At 37.7% G+C, this 26,539-nt stretch overlaps 1 protein-coding gene across 1 annotated transcript in view; it reads left to right on the forward strand.

Moving 5' to 3' along the window:
* LOC105703948 (AF4/FMR2 family member 4) overlaps positions 1 to 26,539 on the forward strand; it is a 48,810-nt gene that overhangs the window by 14,824 nt on the left and 7,447 nt on the right. Inside the window, exons 3-6 of the mRNA XM_023431710.1 lie at positions 3,749 to 3,856; positions 10,226 to 10,546; positions 18,154 to 18,420; positions 23,801 to 24,052. Of these exons, the coding sequence (XP_023287478.1) occupies positions 3,749 to 3,856; positions 10,226 to 10,546; positions 18,154 to 18,420; positions 23,801 to 24,052 (948 nt within the window). The remainder of the gene's footprint in view (positions 1 to 3,748; positions 3,857 to 10,225; positions 10,547 to 18,153; positions 18,421 to 23,800; positions 24,053 to 26,539) is intronic.

Here is a 26,539-nt window from a genome sequence, read left to right on the forward strand (position 1 = left end):
AGAGAAACCCGCGGAAGTTTTAAAACTTTTCAACCATTACTTCTGCGGTCTATTGCTTCGCTGATGAAAAAGCGGGAAGTTCGATGCTTGGACCGATCGAGGATAATTACAGATTATCGATATAATTCGGGTCAATCCAGAGATGCCTTTAGACAAGAAGCCAAACTTACATGAAACGCCTTTATGTTATTAACTGACGAAGGTTGGTACTGATTGAAGCTTACTTAGTAATGTATAATTACTTCCTTTTCTCTTGATGTTCCTTTCTCGCCTGGAAAAAATATACAATTTCATTAATTTTTTCTGGTGATCTACTAGATACCTGTAATTACTTAAATTTCCACTGGATATATTTTATATTATATGAACATATATTTGCATATATTTAAATTATGTGAACAATATTACACAGTTTAGAAGTAATTCGTACTCCATGCTTAAATGGAACCAGTAATGTTGAATGTATTGTAAACGAGTTCTGATAGATGAAAATAAAATGATTTACTATTACTTTACCTGCTACTGGAAAGGTAAATTATATTCTGATTTAGGGGAGTCTATATGCAACTGTTATATACATACGTGTTTATTAGAAACATATTAAAAATAGCAAATAGCTTTGGCATAAAAAAGACAACTATATCCTTTTTTTGAACAACTCGAACAATGCAATACTATAATCTATAACAGTACATTAGTCACTTTACTACAATAACATTACAATGATGTAGTGATATTGAAAGACGTTAGAAGTCGTTATTGAAGAGACATTTTCATAGTACCTTCATCAGAAATATATCATTACATTTCATTACGTTTACACATCCTACCCAGGCAACCCATGAAATGGAAATACGTAAATTAGATCTATAGGTAAAGCAAATGTATATTGTCTATCATTCACCTAAAAAAATATCTAAAGGATATATATAAATATCTATGTCTATTGTAGATAAAAATTATATATCCACTATTGATCTACAAATATCTACTAATTTTCTTGACGCATACAAAATATATAATAGCTCTAGTAGACATCTACCAAAGGTTAATCAACATCGTTGAAAATATGTATAGATAAATAAAAAGACACCTCATGTAACCTAACATTTTTCATAGATACTTAATGTTTATATCTAAATTCCAATTTGATAAAACTGTTAATTTCGGCCATACTCTGATTTTTTATTTACTTCCTCTTTGGCTGGTGATCATACATCATTATTATTTACCACTATATAAATTATGATGTGATGAAATTATAATTTCTGTGTCAAAAGCAGCAGGATTTGTCTGCATAGCTGTACTAAACAAGTTCTCAAACAGACTCTGCTCAAAAAGTGTTATGAATTTAATTTTTTTACAAATATATATGAATATCTATAGACCATCTATTGCAGATATCTACAATATATATATTACGTGCCATATCCGAACATCTAGCCTTTTTGTGTTTCAAAAATAGAGTTCATAGATATCTATCTGTATATTACATACGTTCAATAAACATTTATATATGATTAATTTACGGATATTCCACGTTCCGCGGCGCCTGGGTAATTGTACAAGCCTATAAACAGCTAATCAGTTGCTCTTCAAATGTAAATTAAAATCATCACATAGGGCAAATAGCTTTACTTTCAGTTCACCGGCCTAGACATTTATGATTATCTTTACTTAGCATTGTTCTCCCGCTACCGGTAACCGTCATAATTGCACCAAAGTATTACTCGAGGTAACGAGAACTAAACAATTAGAAAGGCCAAGAAAGGAAAATCCCTAGAGGCGTCGACAAATAAACGGGAGTAAATTATCTGAGCAAACGTTGTCGTAACGTCGACCTTTTTTCAAAGGAAAAAATTAAAACTTTATAATCCCATCCATTTATAAGGACATCCAGGTAACCCTGACCACCATTTTTTTCGGCGGTTTATCATTTATTTTTACCTGTTAAGTTTCTTCAATTGAATTCAATCTTGCCAAACAATGAATCCCTACAGACTGGATAATCAATGGTGAACTTTTAGATAATACTTTGAAGTGATGCTCAAAAAGTAGGTAGGAACTAGAGTGTGAATATACACACAATCAGCTGTTTAAAAGTCTATTTTGAACTGTCTTCAATGGTGTTCACATGATCATACATACACTTGCAAGTTTGAACGATTATTGAGGGAAAGTGAACCGTGAATTCAATCTTCCCAAACAATGAGTAATCCCTACAGACTGGATAATCAATGGTGAACTTTCAGATAATACTTTGAAGTGATCCTCAAAAAGTAGGTAGGAACTAGAGTGTGAATATACACACAATCAGCTGTTTAAAAGTCTATTTTGAACTGCCTTCAATGGTGTTCACATGATCATACATACACTTGCAAGTTTGAACGATCATTGAGGGAAAGTGAACCGTGAATTCAATCTTCCCAAACAATGAGTAATCCCTACAGACTGGATAATCAATGGTGAACTTTCAGATAATACTTTGAAGTGATCCTCAAAAAGTAGGGAGACACTAGAGTGGATATACACACAATCAGCTGTTTAAGTCTTTTTCGAACTGCCTTCAGTGGCGTTCATATGAATGCTCATACATACGCTTTCAAGTTTGAACGATCATTGAGGGAAAGTGAACCGTGGAGTCCAGTTAAGCAATACAAGTCTGCTAGTCGCGGTGACCATTACATCTGGATCACTTTATTTGCGATTTTATGTGAGCATTGCAAAATGCAGTTAGAGGCTCCACGCTTCGTTTGCTTTGCTCGCAGAGAAGGTACCGTGATCCCTAACAAAAGTGCCCGTGGCACTTAACAAGGTACCAACCGCAAGGTTCACGGTAACTTCTTCTGGGCCCAACCTAAGCGTAGCAACACTTTCCATCCAAAGAAACTTCCAGACAATCGATTGATGTTAGGGGATTTCGAATCGCTAATGTGACGTCAAATATTAAAGAACAATAATGTCATATCGTTATAGTCATGACTAATTGTATCTTAACAACATAAGACACATTTCATTAAGTTTTCTTCAGACTCCTCAGTTTTGACTTAACTTGTTGAGAACGCAAAATAATTGTCATAAAAGGCTTGATTTTGAAAGGAATTTATCGAAAATTAACAGACATCCCGAATGAAATTGAAAAATTAATAAACCATAATTATAATACATTTGTTGATTAACGAATTTGGACATAGGTACAAACTCTAAAGGATTCGAAGTAGGTAAACATTTTTTTTCCACCGTGTAGTTTAATTCCATTGCATACCGATGTCCTTTTTAGGTAACAAAATCCGATATATGGCAGAAGTTTATATATTATAGATTATTATAGAAAATATTTGGAAGATTGACTTGTGGTATTTGTATATAAATAAAACCAAATTTAAAAAAAGATAAAACTTTTGCATACTCCCAATACATTGTTCAAAGCCTCAGTTTCGGAAATGAACAACAAATTGGGATCGCTTCTAATAATATTTATATACATGTCTAATGAACGGTAGGGTAAGGTTAAGGAAGTCTCAATTGGAATAACACCTGTGTTAGGATTAAACTTTAAATTAATTAAATTGAAAATTGAAAATATAGTGAAATGTTAACTGGAGATTACGAAAATGTGGAGCGTATGATTCTTGAGGAATAATTAGAATAACTCGGTTAAACTGAGCGACTGGAATTTTTGTATAATAATTGACAGGCCGTAGAAAAGATGTGTATACAAACGTTTTAACTTAAAAATATTTTTCAGGTCCTCGATCGATTAGTAATGGTCGAAGGCGCAGCTGATAACGAAGAAGCTCTCAGGAGCAAAAGGACAATTGGGTTACTACGGCAGCTATTTCCGGGAGTGTCTCAGGTAAGCCAATCCTTAAAATTGTTCTAGTTAATATTTACATTAATAGTGATAGTCGATCTGACAATCAGACGTTACATATGATCGTTTCACAGCCATTTCTTGGACATCGTACTAAGACCACCTGAATGTTATCATAGTAATAAGGACTGCTCAGACGTGATACTCTATTCTGACGTTTCACGCCTTACTAATACAAATTAACAATGTTTTGGTAATATTGATATCAAAATTAATGTAAGAAGTATATGCATATATACACAATATGGACATCTATATTTACTAATTTATTACCGACTTTGACCCGACTCTTAAACATTGCACTTATCTCAGCTATTTACTCTACCTTCACATATGATAACGGTTCTATAAAAACCATCGTTTTTTAACACCAACAAAAACTTATCGTGCATTTCACATGAATTTCAAAATGAGTTATTTTAATACAAAATTTAATACTTCTTGTTCAGTTAACTCTGACAAATTTCACGAAACAGATTGTTCCGAATGTTGAATTGTAATTTTGCTAATTGATAATTTGCAAAGACGCATTGTCAGGTTGTTGAAAAAAATTGACGGAATCAGTTTAAACTACAAATCGATGTACAAGACTGAATTCATCTGAATCTTCACATGATAAAGAAATAGAACTTTTATTTAATGTCAAAAGCATAATACGATATTCAAATCATGCAACTTTTTGTACTTCACTTCACCTATTATTGAGTGTGTGTGGGGGGAGGGGGCATTATCAGCCATTTAAAAAGTCTAATCATTGTCTTCTCATTCATGATGGATTAATTTCCTACATCGTCATAGATGAGTCATTTGAGTTCTTCATGAAATCTCTAATTTTGAGATAAAATAAATTGTGATCTATCGATCCCTTACGAACTCCCGGACATGAGTCTATTTGACATAATCCTAACTAGACATGTACATTTGGAAAGAGAATTTTGTTAATTCAATAAAGGTGTTTAATCGGTGACTTTAAATTCCACAATATTTCCAGAGAAAAGCTCACTTAATAACATTTAATCGCGCACCTCAATTAAAAGAAAGACACGAATCAAAACAAATTTTTATGAATTTACATAAGGAATACATGCAGCTGAAATGAAAGAAATAGTTGCTGAAAGTAAATGTTACCTTTAATAACTGAAATTGTAATTTTCAAGTTCGATGACTTCTTGGATCATAGTTTTGTTGGTACAATTTTTCCATTATTCTTTATTTCTGAGGAGCGGCAAAAAATTGAAGGACCATAAAAAATAACACATTGTGAGAGTATTCAGAAGAATTCCTTTGTCAGACAAAGATTGCATTAAGTCGTGACTGTCAGCAGACATACATTGAATTAAGTCTTGACATAAACTATGATAAGACAAGTGCTATTATCCACATGCGAACGTCAGGTTCGATTCAACTTACACATATAACCGCTACGATACGTACAAGTCCGTGCAAGGACTTGTAACAATTATTTAAACATACGCAAGAGTCGCATTTAGAGTTCCAGCTGCTCTTCAGGCCCAAAAAATTAAATAGACTTTTTTAACTTATTTATACATATAAAAGAATTCCATCGATGTTTCCTATTAAAAGTGTAGAAAAGTGTAGAAAATGTTTAAAATTCCCATTAAATCTAATTACACCACACTATCTCGGTATACTCGTTTTTACAGTTCCTGAAGGCAATATTTACAATTTCGTATAGGGACTTATAACTACCGCGTATGGGAGCATAATTTGGCCTCAACATGTAGCAAGTGCGCAAATAAACAGCCCATTGTCAGCCCGAATTTGAATGCATTTATTACTGGGTTCGAGATAATTAGTACATACATTAAACGTCAATCACCGTATGTACTTGTTACAGCCAGTCTGTTTTCATACAAGAACTTTTTAGTAGACATAGTTCCCTAGTTACTGTTTAGAGCCTTGAGAAAATCATTAAATTAGCATTTCGGTGCATATTGCACCGTTAAAAATAATATATGCGTACACTAAATATCACGGTTTTCAGGTCGTTACTGCTGCACGGTCCGTTTTAAAAGAACACAGTTGAATTTCTTACGTAGAAGTCTAGGTACATACTTAATTGCCATAATGACATCTAGATATTTTGTGAATGTCGTACATTGACAAATGAATTACATAATTTAAATTGCACATATCAACAAATCGGGTGCTTCGGATCGTGGTTCATGATTATTAAAAGCACGTATTACGTGTAAAATAATGAGAGTCTTGTGAAAGGTCCAAAATGTGGTCGGACTTATTGTTAGTTGTTGCGGAGACACATCTATTCTTTGTTGAACTATAAATCGCAATCAATAGTACAATCCGCTCTGCTACAATTGTTCGTCATGATTGACTGTCAAACTTATGATCAAGCATTGTTTCTTTTGCCCTCATCTGTACTACTGCTCGCCAAACAGACATGTCTTCTCCATCAACCATCAAGTCCCACAGATTTTGGACCTTTCATAAGACTCATCTTAAATACTTCTAACAATAAGCTATTCAGCGTATGACGGAAAAATTCGTCCTACGAAATCGCCATATTTTCATAATACACTCGCGCATATTCAAGTAATACGTCACATATCAGCTTTATACTTTTTATGTCACTCAAACCCAAAACGAGGTTATCTTTTTAATTCTTCCTTTCTATACGTTTACTTTATACGTGACATGCGAGAAAACTAGGTTACTTAGGCGTGATATAGGGAAAGTCGTGGCACAACTCGCAGTGAAAGACTCTGTCTTTTGATTTGTCTGCTCCAAATGCAGCATGGCATAGCGCCTGTCAAACGAGGCAACTAACGAGCAGATGAAACATCCCTTATTAGAAAATATATCATTATAAAAATTTCTCTTAAGAACCCTGTTCATCAATGCTTTTAATCACGGTTATTAATAACGAATAAATACCACTAACGTGCATTTCTAACCATTTAACAGCGTCGACATTAATTGAAATGACGAAGCGTCTTGCCGTCCCTAAACGCAAGACCTGAAAAAAAGATCTCTAGTTAATCATCCTTTCATCGAGGCGGGGGTAAAGACCCTAATGACCAAGTGATGTTTCATCTCTTAAATGCCGCTAATAATTATTGCAAAACCTCCGCTATCCATTTCAGATCCCGTCTATCCGAAATGATTGGCCTACATTTTTAATTCCCAAGTTAGAAGTATACCAATGATGACATCGATCACCTTAAATTAATTTGTTTCTTTTAGTAAACATAAAAACCCCGTGAAGAGTTGCTTTTTGATGTTTTCGATCTAGTTGGATTAATTAACGGCAACCCGGAAAAATGAAACCTCTTGAGGTAACAAATGGTATTTTCTAAATCCCGAGCACCACTTCGCCAGGGCCAGACTTAACACATAACGCGTCAAACTCATAATCGCATCTCGTTAAGCCGACATTCTTCCCGTGAAAGTCACCAACACACCGTGAAGTTCTCACTCGCTCACTAGTTGCATTCTCTTTGTTCGGTTGCACCGTGCGATCGTCTTGTAGGTACGTACAACGGAAGACATGAATGCCGCCCCTGTAGATACGGCATCGCCTGTGCAGGTTGGGAGGGCATTGATGTCTCCCAGTGTACCTTGCTTACGCGTGCGATCGTCACGCATCGCAACGTCATCAACGGACCGAGGAGGGCCGATGTTGTGCGTTATGAAGGCGGAAGAGAGAGAAACATAAGCTTCCGCCCCATTCGAATTCCGGAAAACATCCCGGTCGATTTACTCACGGATTTTCCACTCGTTCGAAACTCTCTTAAGTTTACGATCTCCTGTGAATAAAGGCTAGCGATCTTAGTAGAACTTCATCTTGCGGAAACAACAAGACGTTAGGATGACGATTTCTGAGAAAACTACCGCGAATTTCAGAGTTTGACAATTTTATAACGCTCCTTATAACGTTTTTTTTTTTTATTGTCTTACAATATCGTCCTGTAGGAGAATTGTTTTGCCAGCAAAACTGCCTGACAAACAGAAAAAGTAGGTAAAGCAAGTAAAAAATTGACGGGTTAGGATAATACTACGGATGCATATGTAAACATTTGAGAAATAGGAACTACGTGAAATTTTATACAGGACTTATTTTCAGTCTCTACAATTGTTACCTATATCAATTTTCTTACTTACATAGAGGAATATGTTCGGAAAGATATGAAGACTGAGCAGCGTTGTTAAGTTAAACTCCATTTCTATTTTATTATATCCTAGTGCGTATTCCGATGGGGCGAGAAAAAAGAATCTTATCAAAGCCTTATCTGGATTTCGGATATTTCCTATTTGCCCATCGTTGATAAACTTGCACCTTGTCGAGCGGCCAGACACAATAAGTGAGACAGAAAGACGAGACAAGACAATGGAAGTCGATGGCATGCAGATTATCCTTGGCTGGAGCTCCATACTCGAACGAAGTGAAAGCTAATTATTTTTACGACATGGAAAATAAAAATGTACAGGACCGCGCAGAAAGAGCTCGATAGCCGAGGCAGGTCGTCGGAAATTTCTGAATCAATATGAGAAAATTTATCTGTGAGACTTCGTCGTGATAGCATCGTGCAATCGACATGATAGGTAATTCCATCTAGCCGGTCGCGGATTATTAGGGTAGAAATCGAATACTTTCCAACGAATTATAAGAACCCATCATCGTCGATATTGACGACGTACTGAACTGTACATACATGCCTGAAATGCATATAAGGGGAAAGTTTATGCTGCCGTCCTAAAATTAGCTCCAAAAACTTCCAATTATTAATTACAAAAAATCAACGGAGGGAAAAAAGAATGCTAGGACTATGTCTTCTGTAAATAATGTATTTAAATTGCAATATACTATCTATAACTGCTAGTAATATTTCAAATGTAGTCCAGCTATTTGTAAATAGTCCGTAATTTACCGCTTTCTTGGAGTTTCAACAGTTGTAATTATGCCCTATTAAGTAGCCAAGGTGCCAGCTATTGCACATAATTATGTGCATGAAGAAATTATGAATAAGGCTATCAGACCCACATGCATTAACGTCGGTATTAGATTTAGATAAACATGCCACATTTGAATTCTTTGTCCCTATATTTGCAAGGCGTCATAAGACTATTTCTTCTGAAATGAAGCATAAACATATCAAAGTTATTCTAATTTGTTAAATAGAAAGAGTGGGATTGATTGCACTTCATGTCATAGAATTCGAAATAATGCTGTACGTACTATTAAATTGATCGTTCTTCAAGATAATATGGAAATTATGAGGTCAAGTCTTACTTTCATAGCATGTAGAAAGTTTACGACAGAATTCCAAACCACGATATGCAAATATGGAATGCTTAAAATTTCGTTGTATATTTCAGTCGAGATTTGTCTAAACTCTAATGCGTTATGTAAATTGATGGAAGTAATACTATTATAAAAATGGTAATTATTGATATCTTATAAATGAATGTACCATCCTTTAAGCACCAAAACGATGTTATAGGTCAACAAGATATTTATGTCATGCATTTATATCAATATTTACCTAAACACTGTGTCTCAAAATTCGTCATGGACTCATTTATCACGCTGGATATTCAATTACCATAACCATAGCTTTGCATTAATGCACATCAATGGAATCGTAGTCAGCACGGAAAAGCACCTTAAACCTACTTACATATATTGGGTTCAAATATCGCATAACCCGAATTTCCAAATTCACAGAATCTCACAAAACCGGGTAGAATCTTTAAATCTATGAACTTTACCATTCGTAGCTTACCACGTTTTAAACGCAGCCTTAATAATCGTAATTACCCACGATAACAAGGAACCCCTACGAGATCACAATTCGAGTACCACGTAATTCTAAAATTGAACGAATTGGAAGTAAAATTAGAAGTGGTAAACCACATTCCGAAGTTCACGATCACCATAAACGTGAACGACCTAACGATTACGCGTAATTGAACGGAGACCTATAGAACGAAAAGATGGACCAATCCTCCTGGACTTTACACATGTATAAAATGGCAATCTTCTGAAGTAGACGTCCCCATCAGGAGGTTGAAGAACATATTTAAATGCTTCGCCATACCGAGCAATTAGTATCAATCCATCGATCACAGTTTCGATCATCTGGAGGATCCGCCGCATCGATACATTGGGTTTTATCAGATTCGTTGTCAGTCAGTCATCTGGATCGACCTAAACCTGTCGAAATAAGCATAGAAACCCCCATCTGTATCTTCTGGTGCACCTCCATTACCGCTCGTACATTTCCATGAGAAAAGTCACGACAACCGTGACCGCCATGACCGACCAACAGACAGCCTTGACCAGGATAGTTAAGTCCTCTTGTTTTCTAGATAGTCGAACAAAAGGTCAGCGCGATTACATCGGAGGTCATCCGGATCCTCGGGCCGATCGTGCTGCGGGGGGTCTTAGGAGGAGGCGGGGGCGGGGGCTTAGGGGGCGGTGGCGGGCAAAGTGGCGGGCAAAGTGGCGGAAACAGCGCCGGAACCATTGTGACGGCGAAGTCGCCGTTCGACGATGACGACGGAGACGATGCCAATGGCAGCGATTTATCCGCCGTCAGCCGAGGCGGCTCCAAGGTCTCTATATCCTTGCCAACCTTCCCGCCGGACGAGGCCGAGGACGAAGAGGGCGAAGACACTACCACCCCTGGCGCTGCCACTACCAGTAGCGGTACCACGACAAGTGCTACCGCCACCACCGATGCTACAGAACCCTCGGTACATTTGTCCTTGATTACCTCGAACGAGGCTCAGGAACGTCGAAGGCCTCCGCACTTTTGAGACTGCTGCGAGAGCTGCTGACCCTAAGAACCTCCTTTGGCATGATCCAGCTCTGTCTTCTTTCGTCTTACTCTCCGGGCTTCCGTTGACGTGCTTTCACCTCGGCTTACGCTTACCTCGCTTTTGCTTACAAGAAACTTCGCGACGTCGTAAGTAGCTTCGGATTTAATGCTGGGAAACGAAAAATGGTACCTTCGGGCGACGAACCTGGGGGGCGATCTGTACATTGTCACGACACCTCTTGTATGAAACTCTTGTTATATCTGATCTTCGTTGCCTTAAGGTCAAGAACGTCGAGAATCTCTCGAGCTGAAAGGTGGGAACTTCTTTCCAAGAACCGTCGTTCACCAAACGCTCTTCGGTCTTTCTCTCTTGGTTTCTCTCGACGGCATCAAAGGCGGCGAAAGTTGACGAAATAGGAAAACTATTATCGCGTTATCGTTAATCCCGTTCTGCCTCTGCTTTCTCCGGGTGGACTTATCTTCACTTAGAAGCTCCACTTTCTTATACTCATCTTGACCTTCTGAATGTTTGGCGCAGTTTTGAGGGCCACGTGATCGCTTCTTACGACTTCGCGTCGATTCTTACGCGTCTTTAATCGACACTTCATTTACCTAGTTACCTGTCTTCCGTCCCATATGTTGTGTAGGAGAGCATGAGAAAGACGATGAAAGGGAACGTTGAAATGAAATCTCACCATCACTGCTATTACTGCGGAATCCCTGGTACCGGTGACCTCGACTATCTCGGGACAGTGTTCATGACCTCGAACAAGGTCGAAGAGGAAGACCTCCACGTAGAATGAGTTGCTGTGAGAGTTCCTGAACCAAAGAATGTTTTCACGTGAATGAAACTTTCCTTTGTTTAACCTATTCCGTTTACGTCGACGCCCTGATCATCACTTTGTACTTTGTACTTCGTGCTTTTTACTTTGCTTTCGTATACTTTACCGAGCGCTTTTCTTCCTGCTATCGCTACCTGGTCTACGTTTTAACACGTTTTCTAATAAAGGTAAATAATAAAAATACAAATATGTCCCCAGCGGTTACGTGGTAACCTGAAAAAAACGTATCTTTACGTCACTGGCACTAAACGTGCTAAGAGCTTTTCATTCCTTCTCATAAAGAAGATTAGGATTTGTAAATTAAACACGTCTGGAGATGTGTACAAGAAATATCGAAGCATTATTGCTAAAAAAATCAGCGCAGAATTATGCTTAATAATTTTGCAGATGCATGAGCGGATTCTAATCAAGATTCGCTAACTTTGGATCGCATTCGTTCTTCGTATTGGTATCAATGACTGTAACCTTGTAAATAATCTTTCGACAAGTTAAAAAATTTCTTATAGGAATTACCAAGACTTTTAACGCACTAATCGTACGTACAAATCATAAAAGATATTGGATTTCCCCTTGTCAGACCGCAATTGTGCGTACCGCTGTAATATTGCTGAAAGTAGAAGCCTTTTCTGGTGCAATAATTTGTCCAATTTCTTTCTTCTTTCATCTTGTGCACTCAACTATCGACTCAGTAACCTAACTACACTTACCTGTCACTCTATATAACGTGTACACCTGTGCGACGCGTCTTAATAAAAAAGTATAAGGTACTGGAGGTAACATGGTAATTGTAATTGCGGTATAATTATCAGAAAGATCATTGAAAAAAAAAAAACGGCAAGACTTTGATCCTTGTTATTAGCGCCGTTATTTCTACGTAATCCTTGGTAGATTTGATCTTGAGCACGGTGGAGTCGTTCTTGGCCTCGATCAAGTCGGTTAGCAATTGCTATTAGCATTGTCTGTGGAATCTGCTCTGCGAAATTGCAACAAAAAGCAAGAAAAGCGTAAGTTCCTATTTTTGTAGAATTCTCTTTCTCATTATGTCTCCATTGATTTACCTATGTTTTCTTATGCACATTTACTCTTCAATTACCTGACGCATCTCTGTAAGCGATTTCCTTTAATAGAGCCAAAAGTGGTCATTAAGAATAGGAAATAATCCGGAACGAGGTCTTTAATATTATCTGTTGGATGCAATGCACCAATGTTAATTCCAATGACTTAACGTAATTCCGTTTATTATTTAGGGTATCGGACTAGGTTTTCTTATTCTCACTCATTCATTGAGTTTCGTCGTTAGAAAGAAGAAGAAACGATTGACCTCGGTCTATGAACTTATGAAGTTCAAAGATCTTAAGGTGAAGTGAAACACGTCGAGCAACTTGATCGACGTCGATAAGGAAAATTTTTCTAAATGCCTACGTTGCCGACGTTGGTTTTTATATTGACAGCTGTGTCGAATTATATTGGATATTGTACCAAATGGTATACTCCACCTGTCGTTTTCGTACAATAAATATCAAGAAATCAAAGTAAAACTCCAGAAATCCTCTGGATTCGTGCTTTCTGGGGCCCTAATTGACTGCAGAGGGACCCCCTGCGCCATCTGTGATTTCAAGGTCAATTAAATTTTCGCGCCAGGACCTCGTATTCCCATCGTTTTAGCATAGAAGCGCATACAACACTTTTTTTGCCTTTATCCCGTTGAAATGCGAGTTTATCGAATACCAGAGTGTTCTAAATTGTCGTAAAATTGTCCTGACACTTTTGTTTCTCATATCAGAGCCTTCGATAATTGTATATTGATCGAAATATGAGAGCTCGACGCCATTTTGATTCTGGTCTGGGTTGTTAAAAAATTTGTTTGAAAAATCCAAATTTTGAATGTGTCAGGCCAATTCTTAGATGATCACGAGTCATGTGTCAAAATTTCTGACAGTTTGGTCGAGTACCCTTAAAAAATAAGTGTTGTATTCGAATCGACTGATTTTAAGGGGGTTTCACTTCACCTTAACGAGTCTATTTTTACGCTTACCACCAACAATCGGTAGGAACCAGTTCAATTTTACGGTTCGGATGAACCGTACAATTTTTGGATATTAATGAAGGAATAGAATGTCTTTCTTTTCCCGCAATGTATCTGAATTAACCTCAAGAATGTACAAAATTAACACGAAACAATAATTCCTAAGGAAACATTGCTTCTCGTATACCATTCGAGCAATACATCGCGGAAAAATCTTGGTTCTGGTCTGGGCTAAGTTAACAAATTCTGTCCAAAAATCCAAATTTTGAATGTGTCAGGACAATTCTTAGATGATCAGGAGTGATATGTCAAAGTTTCGGACAGTTTGGTCTAATATCCTTAAAAAAAAGTGTTGTATTCGAATCGACTGATTTGATGGAAGTTTCACTTCACCTTAAAATTTGTTCTGACGTTTGTCCAACTGGAACCATTTCTGGAATAGGCTTCCGAAGTAATGGAGTGATTTCCCTGACGTGGATGACAATTCTTGAAGCTTTCCTTCCATTTTGGATGGCTTCTTCCTCTCTTTCTCTGTCTTCTTTTAAGCTGACTGCAATTCTTGTTACACCGATAACCAACCTTTTCCGCAACAAGTTAATTACAAGGTGAAACTGCTGATAATGGCGCCTGATATTACCGAGGAAAGGCCATTGCATCACCCCAAGGCTAGGATTATCCTTGAGAAATGTTCTCTGATTACAAAGATAACTTATAACCTACAACAACCGAAACCTACAAACAACCATCTTGTGTTTTTATATTTTCGGGAACACGAAAATAAATGTAATAAAGTCTCCAGGTTTTATTTCCTTAACGGGAAAGTTTCATAAAAATTGTACGCTTTCAGTGTATAGGAACGTATTAATATGTATTTTATACATACAACGTAAGACTTGCTTACGCTTTTGTTTAAATCAAAGATCTTCGGGGAACTGGTGCCAAAGTCGGTCTCTTCGAAATTTGTTGATCTCTTTACGATGTTCTTATCTCTAGCTCTAATTTATTCCTTTAAGTACTCATATTAATGAATTTTACGTAAATTAACCGTCATTGTACTCTATACTCTCATTCTTATTTTACTGGGAACAAACTCTTTTTGCGTCACGAACGGATCTGCGACTGTCCACGTGATGCATCCCTCCCAGACTGGGGGGGACGTAACAAAACAAATTGGAATTGGAAATAAAACTTCCTACATATGCGCGAAAAAAATGCTTGGTAACTACCACCTTTACGTACCTCCGAATTATTTGAATTTGAGTGTAAAGACAGAACAACAGAAGCAAAGTATGATTGTCATACTTGAAATGTATTTGCTTTTAAAGCGAAGTTTTAATATCTTCCAAATTAATTAAATCGAGCACAGCTATAGAACGGCGAATCTAAGAAAATTGAACCGAACATTTTTTTTCGCCTAATTTCTACCACGTTACCTTGGAACCGTCAATACGCATAAACGTATGTTCATGTAAATAAATAAATGGCTCCGCCAAACATGTCATATTCGGTTTGTTTGCCAAGACTATTTTTAATATCGTCTAATATTGTAATGATCAATCACTGGAAATTGATCATAAGTTGTAGAGTTCCGTTAATACTTCAATTGTGAATTTTGAAATCGTTATTTTTAATAGATTTTATATTACATTTACTTCAATTTGCACATTGTAAGTATTTACCGCTGTAGTTTGAGACATCTTAGAAATAAATTGCTCTTCTCCTTGGTTTCATTTTGCGCGTTATGAACGGTAATGAATTTTGAAATCGTTACTTTTAATAAATTTCATATTACATTTACTTCGATTTGCACATTTTAAGTATTTACCGCTGTAGTTTGAGACATCTTAGAAATAAATTGCTCTTCTCCTTGTTTCATTTTGCGCGTTATGAACGGTAATGAATTTTGAAATCGTTACTTTTAATAAATTTCATATTACATTTACTTCGATTTGCACATTTTAAGTTTTTACCGCTGTAGTTTGAGACATCTTAGAAATAAATTCTTTTTCTCCTTGGTTTCATTTTGCGCATTATGGACGGTAATGAACTTTGAAATCGTTACTTTTAATAGATTTCATATTACATTTACTTCAATTTGCACATTTTAAGTTTTTACCGCTGTAGTTTGAGACATCTTAGAAATAAATTGCTCTTCTCCTCGGTTTTATTTTGCGCATTATGGACGATCTTAGAAATAAATTCTTCTTCTCCTTGGTTTTATTTTGCGCGTTATGGACGGTAATGAACTTTGAAATCGTTACTTTTAATAGATTTCATATTACATTTACTTCAATTTGCACATTGTAAGTATTTACCGCTGTAGTTTGAGACATCTTAGAAATAAATTGCTCTTCTCCTTGGTTTCATTTTGCGCGTTATGAACGGTAATGAATTTTGAAATCGTTACTTTTAATAAATTTCATATTACATTTACTTCGATTTGCACATTTTAAGTATTTACCGCTATAATTTGAGACATCTTAGAAATAAATTCTTCTCCTTGGTTTTATTTTCCGTGTTATGGACGGTAATGAATTTCGGGTTATTGACGGTAACCACGTAATGTTGTTCATTCTTTTTTTTTTCAATTAACTTTATTAAGCGGCAATCAGCTAACATTCGCCTCGGAATTGTACGAGCCCGGATTCTACGAAACAATATATGACTTGTTACCCAACAAATCCGGCACAGCTGCAGTTGCAAGGAAAGGCACCCGTACAGCGAATGCCATTTAACAAACTGTTACACTTAACCACAGGTTGGGTATTATGTTATTCCGCCTAGGTAAGCAGGCGATTACGGAGAAACCAAGATACTCGTCTCGAAACAAAAAACAGTATGATACCCCCACAGATGGGTTCCCACTGTACAAGAATTTGTAACTGCCTCTGGGAATCGATTTATTTGACGCAGTGCTATGTAGGTAACAAAGGGCAATGGAATTTATGACCCATTTGCAATTGTTATATTATCAAATACAGTTATTAATTGCTAGTTGCAATATGCTCATTTTCATAATTTTTATTAAATTCTTGTATATACAATACTTCAGTTCTTTAGTTCTCTTTTAATTTTGTTTAGTGGAGGAAACAATAAACTGAATGATTTATTTAATACAACTGTAAAAGCAGTTATAATTCTTGTACGGTGAGAAAAGTATTATTGTTGCACTGAGAGCATTTAAGTATACGGGACAGTGATTTAATTTAAATTTCATTCAGTCACAATTGTACTTTAATGGTAGTTTAAAGTACAATCCGTACAATTATTCTGTTTTAACAACACATTTCATAAACAAATTGACTTAAATGCTCTAAATACCTGTTACGTAAAGTGAAAGGTTATATGTTTAATTTATCAAATATATGATTAATGTTTTTACGAATACTGGATTATATTTTAGTATTATTAAAGTGTCCAAATCTATACTCGATTGAAGATGACAAGTACACATAGGAAATATATTCAATCACTTTAATTCGTATGTGAATCTAATATATTTATTCGTTTCCTTTAAATCGTGGAAAACAACTATACTACTTAATGTACGACTATTTCAACACTTTGAAGCAGTATTTAAAATCTGCCTTATGATTTTGTATTTTAGATAACCCACGCAATGTAATTAATTTAAATGACGTTAAGTAGTAATGGTATCCCCACGACACGTCATAAAATCTTTGTAATTAATAAACATAAATATTTCCGTCCCCCTCTTCGGCAGTATTACACAAACTTTCTAATGTCACCAGGGTCGAGAGTCGAGGCTTATATCTTATCATTCTGACAGAATAAACATTAGATTTCCTATTTCAAATCACGTAGAGTCTAGGGAAAGCTATTTTGTTAAAGCTGATTCCATCGTAAAAATTACATAACAACATTAAATGCGGATAATTAAAGTATCCATTAAATCACACAACACTAAACACACTACAGTAAAACAAAACTATAAAATGTTTGTCTTTTGATTCATCCAATGTTTTTCGTTAAAATCTTAACTAATTTTGTTCTACATCTTGAATCGAGTGTTAATTTGCACCTATACAATATTTAGTCGGATAACTGTCCTTACCAAAGAACATGTAGACATACCATGAAATGCATAAAGTATCATGGTTAATTTCAGGACAGAATAAACATTAGATTTCCTATTTCAAATCACGTAGAGTCTAGGGAAAGCTATTTTGTTAAAGCTGATTCCATCGTAAAAATTACATAACAACATTAAATGCGGATAATTAAAGTATCCATTAAATCACACAACACTAAACACACTACAGTAAAACAAAACTATAAAATGTTTGTCTTTTGATTCATCCAAAGTTTGTCGTTAAAATCTTAACTAATTTTGTTCTGCTTCTTGAATCGAGTGTCAATTTGCACCTATACAATATTTAGCCGGATAATTGTCCCTACCAAAGAACATGTAGACATACCATGAAATGCATGAAGTATCGTGGTTAATTTCAGGACGTAAATCCGCAATCGTAAAACCTCTGCATCTTGAATCGAGTGTTAATTTTCACCTATACAATATTTAGCCGGATAATTGTCCCTACCAAAGAACATGTCATGAAATGCATGAAGTATCGTGGTTAATTTCAGGACGTAAATCCGGAATCGGAAAATCAAGTCCAGGAAGCTGCAGCGGAATCGCAGAACAACGAAGTTAGGGTGCAGTTCACCGACGACCAAGAGGGTGCGGCAGCAAATGATAACGCGGCGCCAGATTTGCCACCATTGGACGATATTGACATCGTTGATGAGAATCGCAACAAGAGGTTCCTCAACTTCGGTCTTTCGGGGGCCACGGGGGCACAGGCTGCCGGGGGAAGTGGTGGATCTGGGAACTTCCTCTTCGATATTATCAGGGTGAGTTCGAGTTTCTGGAAACAGTCCGGAAGCTCTGTCTTTCGGGATGGTTTCTTTTTCGAATTTCAGGGCAGAATCTCAAGGAGCAGTCCAGAAGTGAAGTAAGGACTCCCAAATCGTTGACTTCGGACCTTTTTCGCAATCCTGAAATGAGATAATATCCTACCTTCATAGACCCCTAACCTTCGAATCCCTGTAAATAGGAACTCTGCAATGATAGAGTAAATGTACTTCCTTGAATGTCGATGATGTTGAAAAGGATTGAATGCATAATTACTTTTTTCAACGGTCCGAACGACTGCAGGCAGTTTATTGAAAGGTCTTTCCTGAATCTGGTTCTTAATTATTCTGATTTGATTTTAAGCCAATAGAAAGAGTCTCTAGTAGGGTTTGTTTTAAATGAAATCTGATCTCAGATCTTTTCTATAAAGGAAAGGATAAATTCATTGTGCAAGCTTTAGTTGGTTCGGGGTGGTCGATCATCTGTTCGAAATCGTGTTCCTGTTTCTCTTGGCGGAGGAAGGACATTGATCTTGAATCTCTTACAAACGGGACAGAATCTTATAGTTAGAGAGTTCTTTCTCAAACGTTGACGATTCTACGAAAACATTTCAGTGAGTTGCTGTATCTAAAAAATTACATTTTTGTTTAATATTCTCGCAAAGGAGTTTAGTTAGATTATTTTTATTTTATTTTGAATACGTGTAATGAATATTAATAACAATACTTATGAAGACTTTAATCCCGAAATACCCTCGAAAGAGTTTCTCGGTCAAACTTTTAAAAAAATTGATAATATGTTTCTTTCTAAAATTTTTTTAAGTATTGGTTTGATATGTTAAATTGATGTTTCGATGGGAACGTACTGAAAGTATTAATTTAAGAAAGGTGTAGTCAAATTAAAATTGAGAGTCGTGAAGTAAAAAATGTCAGGAAAAAAAAAGAAAATTAAACGTTTTTCAAAGAATCTTGCGATCGAATCTGTGTCCGCGCCAGGAAAGAAAATCTCAGACTGTTCTCTTGATAAGTCGTTCCCAGCACGGTTGGAATTTTATAGCGCGGATTTCATGGAAATACCAAATTTTCGTTTTCTCCACGCTTGCGTCGTTTCTCAAAAAAAAAGAAAATCGCCTGTTACGTCCGAAGTACGTTTCTCTTTACGAACCTCTCCGGTAATTTTGATATTTACGGAGAAACTTCACGAAGGGTCCCCTTAGGCATGCCGAATCGATTCTAGCTATCGATCGAGAAATCAATAAGTCTAACGAGCCGTCGTGTGCCGCTCGATCGGCAGAGTAAGAGGCCGACGCGTAGACCGCAAGCGCACCTGGCGTGGACGGTGAAAGTCAACTTAGAATCGGCGCACATGCTCAAAGCTGTCTCATGATTGCTTATTCGAAGGTATCCGACCTCCGATCGCCGAAACTTCGCGGTTAATTACGACTATGGGGATGCTACTCACGCCAAGCCGACGTCGCGTCTACTTGGACCTCGCCACGTCGCCAACATGGCCGCCAAGAGAAGCGTCATCCGGTTGCTAGGTAACGAGCGCCGTCAGCCAATCGGACGACGCGATCGAGAAGTGGCTAAACTTGAAATGCACCTGTACTTCAGAAGTGTGTACTAAGAATTGTAGCCAATAGATGGATGAATACAATAAGACTTTTATATTAAACTTTCCTTTATGATGTTAAAGAGATGAATAAACGAAGATTGTTAGAAAAACATGCAGATTCAAAATACAGTCAAAACGTAACATTCGAGTCACGTAACGAATTATCATTGCATCTATTAACTTCACTCGTTCGCTTTCATTGAAGAAAATGGAGGGGTAAGACGGACAGGAAATATAACTCCGGTTAGTACTGATCTTACGGATAAAGATAAATAATACTCCCCGGGGAATTATTTAGAGAAACTGAATTCGTCTCTTCAAATTTTATGTTTAGTTAATAAAAAAGCGAATTCGACCATTCTTAGATGATCAGATGAATCAAAGTTTCGGACAGTTTGGTCTAATACCCTTAAAAAAAAGTGTTGTATTCGAATCGACTGATTTGAAGGGGGTTTCACTTCACCGTAAATGCCGTAGGATTCGACTGACCCGAGTTTAGAACGGTGGAACGAGTTTTTGCCGTCTCTGGACTAGACGTTCTCGCCGTCTGCCCGCCTTTATGACAGTCAGCCGTCTCCTGGTGTCGTTCGCTAAAGAAACAGTACGCGATTATCAAATCCCCAGTCGAAGGTGCGATACCTCGAAGCGATTACCGAGCGGGAGCTTGCAATTTACATTAACCACTTAGCAACTGCCGAGTTTACACGTTTGACCCGTTTCTTGCATTCCTTGTCGAGTTCCCCGTTATTCGCTTCAATTTGCACGCTGCTGATAACAGCGGGAAATTCGCTTTGGGCTCCAATCACCGCGAATATAATTTTTAAAGCGTAATTTAAAAAAAATTATAGGATACCCGTAACCGAATGAGAAACGAAGAATTAAAGAATATCGTTGGTCCGGCAACACGTCACGGTGTGAAAACGAAAAATTGTAAGCATGATAAATCTATCGGTGGTTTTTATTGTTTTGTAAAAAAAATGGGGTGGAGTTTTATCGGATACTCGTAACCGAATGAGAAACGAAGAATTAAAAAATATCAATGGTCCGGCAACGCGTTACGGTGCAAAAACAAAAAATTGTAAGCATGATAAATCTATCGGTGGTTTTTATTGTTTTGTAAAAAAATGGGGTTGGAATTTTATCGGATACTCATAAGCAAATGAGAAACGAAGAATTAAAAAATATCGTTGGTCCGCCAACACGTCACGGTGTGAAGACGAAAAATTGCAAGCATGATAAATCTATCGGTGGTTATTTTTGTTCTGTAAAAAATGGGGTTGGAATTTTATCGGATACTCATAAGCAAATGAGAAACGAAGAATTAAAAAATATCAATGGTCCGGCAACGCGTTACAGTGCAAAAACAAAAAATTGTAAGCGTGATAAATCTATCGGTGGTTTTTATTGTCTTGTAAAAAAAATGGGGTGGAGTTTTATCGGATACTCGTAACCGAATGAGAAACGAAGAATTAAAAAATATCAATTGTCCGGCAACACGTCACGGTGCAAAAACGAAAAATTGTAATCATAATAAATCTATCGATGGTTTTTATTGTTTTGTAAAAAAAATGGGGTGGAGTTTTATCGGATACTCGTAACCGAATGAGAAACGAAGAATTAAAAAATATCGTTGGTCCGGCAACACGTCACATAAATACACAGTGTCTAATAATACATAGTAAGTAAATACAAAGGAAAGTTCGAAGCCGAAAAAAGTTAAAACGCTAGTTACTTCTCAATTACACAATAAGGCCGCAACATGGTCGAGCTTGTATAAAATATAAATAACATTTATACCTTGCACAGTTCGAACATTCCATGAAAAAATGAAAAGGGAGAGAATGAACGATACGCTTCTTGGATAATAGAATGTTTCAATGATAAAACGTCCAAATAATTAAACATTCGGATAACGAGAATTCTCATTTTTACCATACGATAGAAATTCTGGCATTACAATGGTTAATGTAACCAGAATTCTGCGGCATTTTTTATTACGCTTGTGGAAATTTATACGTGGTAATCCTTAAAACTACTTTCCGAAGATTAAATTCATTTGTTGCTCAACGGATTTATCGTTAAACGGCAGGAGGTTAGTTGCGTTAACCTAATTGCATCCTCTCCTTAATTTTACTCGGACCGTTTCAACCGGCTTCTTCGGTCTTTGTCGTTCCACACGGAAGGAAATTTATCGCTACATTACCGATAATGGACCACCACGGTGCCTTGAAATCAGCCGTGTGCAACTGATTTCGCTAAATTTGCTGTGCAATTGTTACGAAATGTTACCATTGCTGATATTACAAGAAATTACTTTAGTGGTTAGAAACGAAACCTAGAGCAGTTAGGGTTAATGTTCTGTAAAGTTATGTTGCATATAGCTCTTTGAAGATTGATAATACCGTGTTTGTCCCGTGTTGATCGGGATAAATTAATAACATCCGAAAATTAGTATATCCGTGCCAACAAACCAGTTATACATTCTATATCGTGACTGCAGAAGCAATGGCGCTACAAAGTGACTTACGATAAGCTAAACAATAACCGACTTTTATAATATATTAGAACGACAAACTCGGTAACCTACAACATCTGCAAATGAATAAAAGTTGTTACATCGATATGAAAGTAGATAGCATGAAACATGACGTGTCAAGTCATCGGAAGATCTTCGTCTAGGACTTTTCGCAACATAGTATTCATCTACGTTCAGTCCACTTCAAAAGTCACTTCTCGTCTGCCCTCTCGTTAACTGCATTAGCATCCTCTGCGAGGCGCCACTTCGCCTCTCGTACAATTCTCATAACGTCGAATTTCTATTCAAGACATTATTTAATGTAATCAAACATTTTACATCGAATACTTATGCGTTCATTCCTTGACTCATCTACGTTCACCGAAATGCGTTCTATCAAGCAGATCTCTATCGACCATCATCGAGTCCCCAACCACTCTCGATATCACGTCCAGAATGACCAGAATTCCATATTAGGCATAGGAAAACATGAAACCAATTACATGCCATAAGATAATCTATATCCACCTTTCTCCTCTTTACAGTTAATGAAATTACATCGAAGATCACCCTCTACCATCTAACACATCCCCGCATCCTCACATGTCCCTAGCGATCTCGCTTCGTCGTCCACCCACCACCACCACTCCCGATATCAGGTTCAGAATGACCAGAATACCATAATAGGCATAGGGAAACATGAAACCAATTACCTGAACCATGAACCAGTTAATGCAATTACATCGAAGATCACCCTCTACCATCTAACACATCCCCGCATCCTCACATATCCCAAACGATCTCGCTTCGTCGTCCACCCACCACCACCACTCCCGATATCACATCCAGAATGACCAGAAAACCATAATAAGCATAGGGAAACATGAAACCAATGACATGCCATAAGGTAATGTATATCCACTTTTCTCCTCTTTACAGTTAATGCAATTACATCGAAGATCACCCTCTACCATCTAACCTAACACATCCTCACATGTCCCAAGCGATCTCGCTTCGTCGTCCACCCACCACCGATCCCCCTTTCGGCTCCAAGCGGCTGCGGTCCAGTTAACCAAACTTTTCCAGCAAGCCGGAATTCGAAGGTTTGCAGCAGCGAGGTCGCAGTCGCAGTCGCAGTCGCAGCCCCCAGGCCAGCGCACCTCTCAAGCCCCGGGAGCGATGCCCGGTACCCACGCGGCCCCGAATCGAGGAGCGTTGAATAAAGAGAGAAACTCGTGTGTGTTCCCTAGCAAGCAGCCGACGGGGCGGCAAGAGCGGCGGGCACGGTGTACCGAGTCGTAGCCGGTACCCAGAGCCTGGGCCTGGGGCTTAGCGCCTCCCGCGAAGTGGGCCCCGCGCCCGCGTCCGCTCCCGCTGCCGCCCCTGCCGCGCCTGCTGCCGCCGCCGCGCCCGGTGCCCCAGCTGCCGCCCCCGCCCCAGCCGCCCCTGCGCCCGGAGGCGCCCCACAGCCACCGGTACGCCAACCCCGCAGCCTTCCGGCCGTCGCCGTCGCCCCGCCGCGGACGACCGACGCGAACGCCGCGGCCGGACCGTCCCGAGTCGAGGCTCGGCTTTCTTTACCTTCTTTACCGACACACCGGACTTACCATTAGAGAGTACGGCCCGAGCTGACTCTTGCGGTGGCTCGCTCACCGTTGCGTTTCCATTGGGACTTTGATCTTGGACTCGGATTTTCGATGACGCCGCTTTTAACACTTTGACTGGTAACTGCTCCAAGTTGGGCGGTATGCGGCCCGCAATAACGATCGCTGGGGACTGAATACTTTTTCGCCGAGCGCGCATTTGCGTCCATAGTGTACACCGATGGCTTGCGCTGGACGCACATTTGCGTCCATAGTCTACACCGATGGTTCTTGCTGGACGCACATATGCGCCCACGGGCCATACCGGTGGGTTTTGCTGGACGCATATATGCGCCCCTAGGCCACACTGATGGTTTGTGCTGGACGCATATATGCGCCCATAGGCCACACCGATGGTTTGTGCTGAACGCATATATACACCCATAGGCCACACCAATGGTTTTTGTTGGACGCATATATGCGCCCCTAGGCCACACTGATGGTTTTTGCTGGACGCACATATGCGCCCACAAGCCACACCGATGGTTTTTGCTGGACACACATATGCGCCCATTGTTTTATTTTTAACATTTCGCGTCACATATTCTATAAAACATTCTTATATGGTATATGACTTTAAATAAAGTCCCTGAAATTGTTGTTTCACGATTCGGCATGTCGTGAATGTGCACAAAAACAGGCGTTTTTAACAGATTTCTGTGATGCTAATTAGATCACTGATTACTAGGTTAACGCTAAGATTGCTAGGCACGATAATGTACATTATATGTATACATATCTACGTGTAAGAGCATTCATATACGATCAAGAGACCGGAATTAAAGTCCGATGGAAACGTAACTAAACTTCTCTACGTTGGGAATACTTTCAAATGATATTTTTTCTATTAAAAAGTTTACAATATTTATATTGAGAACACCAGCGTATCCTTTATTGGATCATTGCCTTAATAATTGATTTTGATCTTCATTGTTCATAGACCAACTACGAGAAGTATGCGATACTCCGTTGAGAGGACCGTCAAAAACGGACGTACACAACTGCACTGCATCTTCTATTTTCTGTACTTGCACCTGCAAGAACGTCTTTTCTTCAATCTGCTTACTAATCGTAATGGGCTAATGCATGCTACGCTTGTTGGGTATTTGAAATTCTAGATCATCCGGTAATAAAGCTGTAATGTACTTTAAAAACAAACTATATTTTGATGGGCAAACATTCTATCATTAAATGCGCATGTATCCAAAATTATAGTGCAATTTATTGAATTTTCACCAGACGCACCGTACTGGTGAATGGTATCATTTAGATATTTTTATTCTAGTAGTATATAAATAACTTGAATCATTGACAAATCATTTGGGACTAGGCGCATACTTAGCCTTGAGTAATCCCTTCTATTAATGTAGATACCACTTGGAAAATTATTTTATTCCGATTTATTTCGACGTGCACATTTGGACAATCATTCTTAATTATTATAATTTCTTATCTAAAAATCGCCCTTGACAATAAATTCAAGTAGGTAACTACGCGACCTTGCTGTACCAATTAAATTCCAATTTATTTTCCATGAATTTTTATAACTATATTTTCAAGAAAAGGAACTATTTCAAATGTCAAATTTGCATCTTTATCATTCTACTTGAAAGTCTCATAAGAATATTCAAAATTCAAAGCAATTGTTCTGAACTTCGTAGTAAAGTAATGTCGCCCAATCAATTTTTCGTGACTTGCTCTAATACACTAAAATTGACTATTTATTGCTAAACAAAAGTCTACTATTTACTACTGAATCAGCTCACCAATCTGAATTGATTCATGGGTACTTCTGCAGATTTTGCTACTGAAATCTATCCTACTCAAATATTTACTAAGATCTCTTTTTAACCTTTATCCACTATCCTCTCCTCTACGCGCATTGCAACTTTTTTCTTTCTTTCCTTTCTTACGCGCAAAGCTCTATTTTGAATCTGCCTCTTTCTCCACTCTCTTTTAAATACTCTTGCATGGATTGCACATCAAGATTTCCAGATTTTCTGACAATTTAAGAAAAATTCAGTTATCTTCCTCTGCAACGTAATTCCTCCCCTCTGTTACAGAGGTTAGTCTCTATTATTTCCAAGAAATTAATTAATACAAACTGAAGCTATCGCTATTTATTTGGCTGTGTGTTTATGTCTTGGAAGAGGCTCTACGAATCTGAATTCTTGATTAAAAAGAAATACATGGCACGGAAAAAATTTTCTTCTAATAATTATAAGTCGAAAGTTCTAATAACATTAGAGAAATTCGTGTTATATCCAAGTTTTTTTGAAAACCATGAATTAAAGCTGTCACAGTCAAAACTTAAACAAAAAAACAATGTAAGTAAAACTACTTCAT

The sequence above is a fragment of the Orussus abietinus genome, unplaced genomic scaffold, assembly GCF_000612105.2.
Source record: "Orussus abietinus isolate OABI.00-Male unplaced genomic scaffold, Oabi_2.0 scaffold155, whole genome shotgun sequence".
NCBI lineage: Eukaryota > Metazoa > Arthropoda > Insecta > Hymenoptera > Orussidae > Orussus > Orussus abietinus.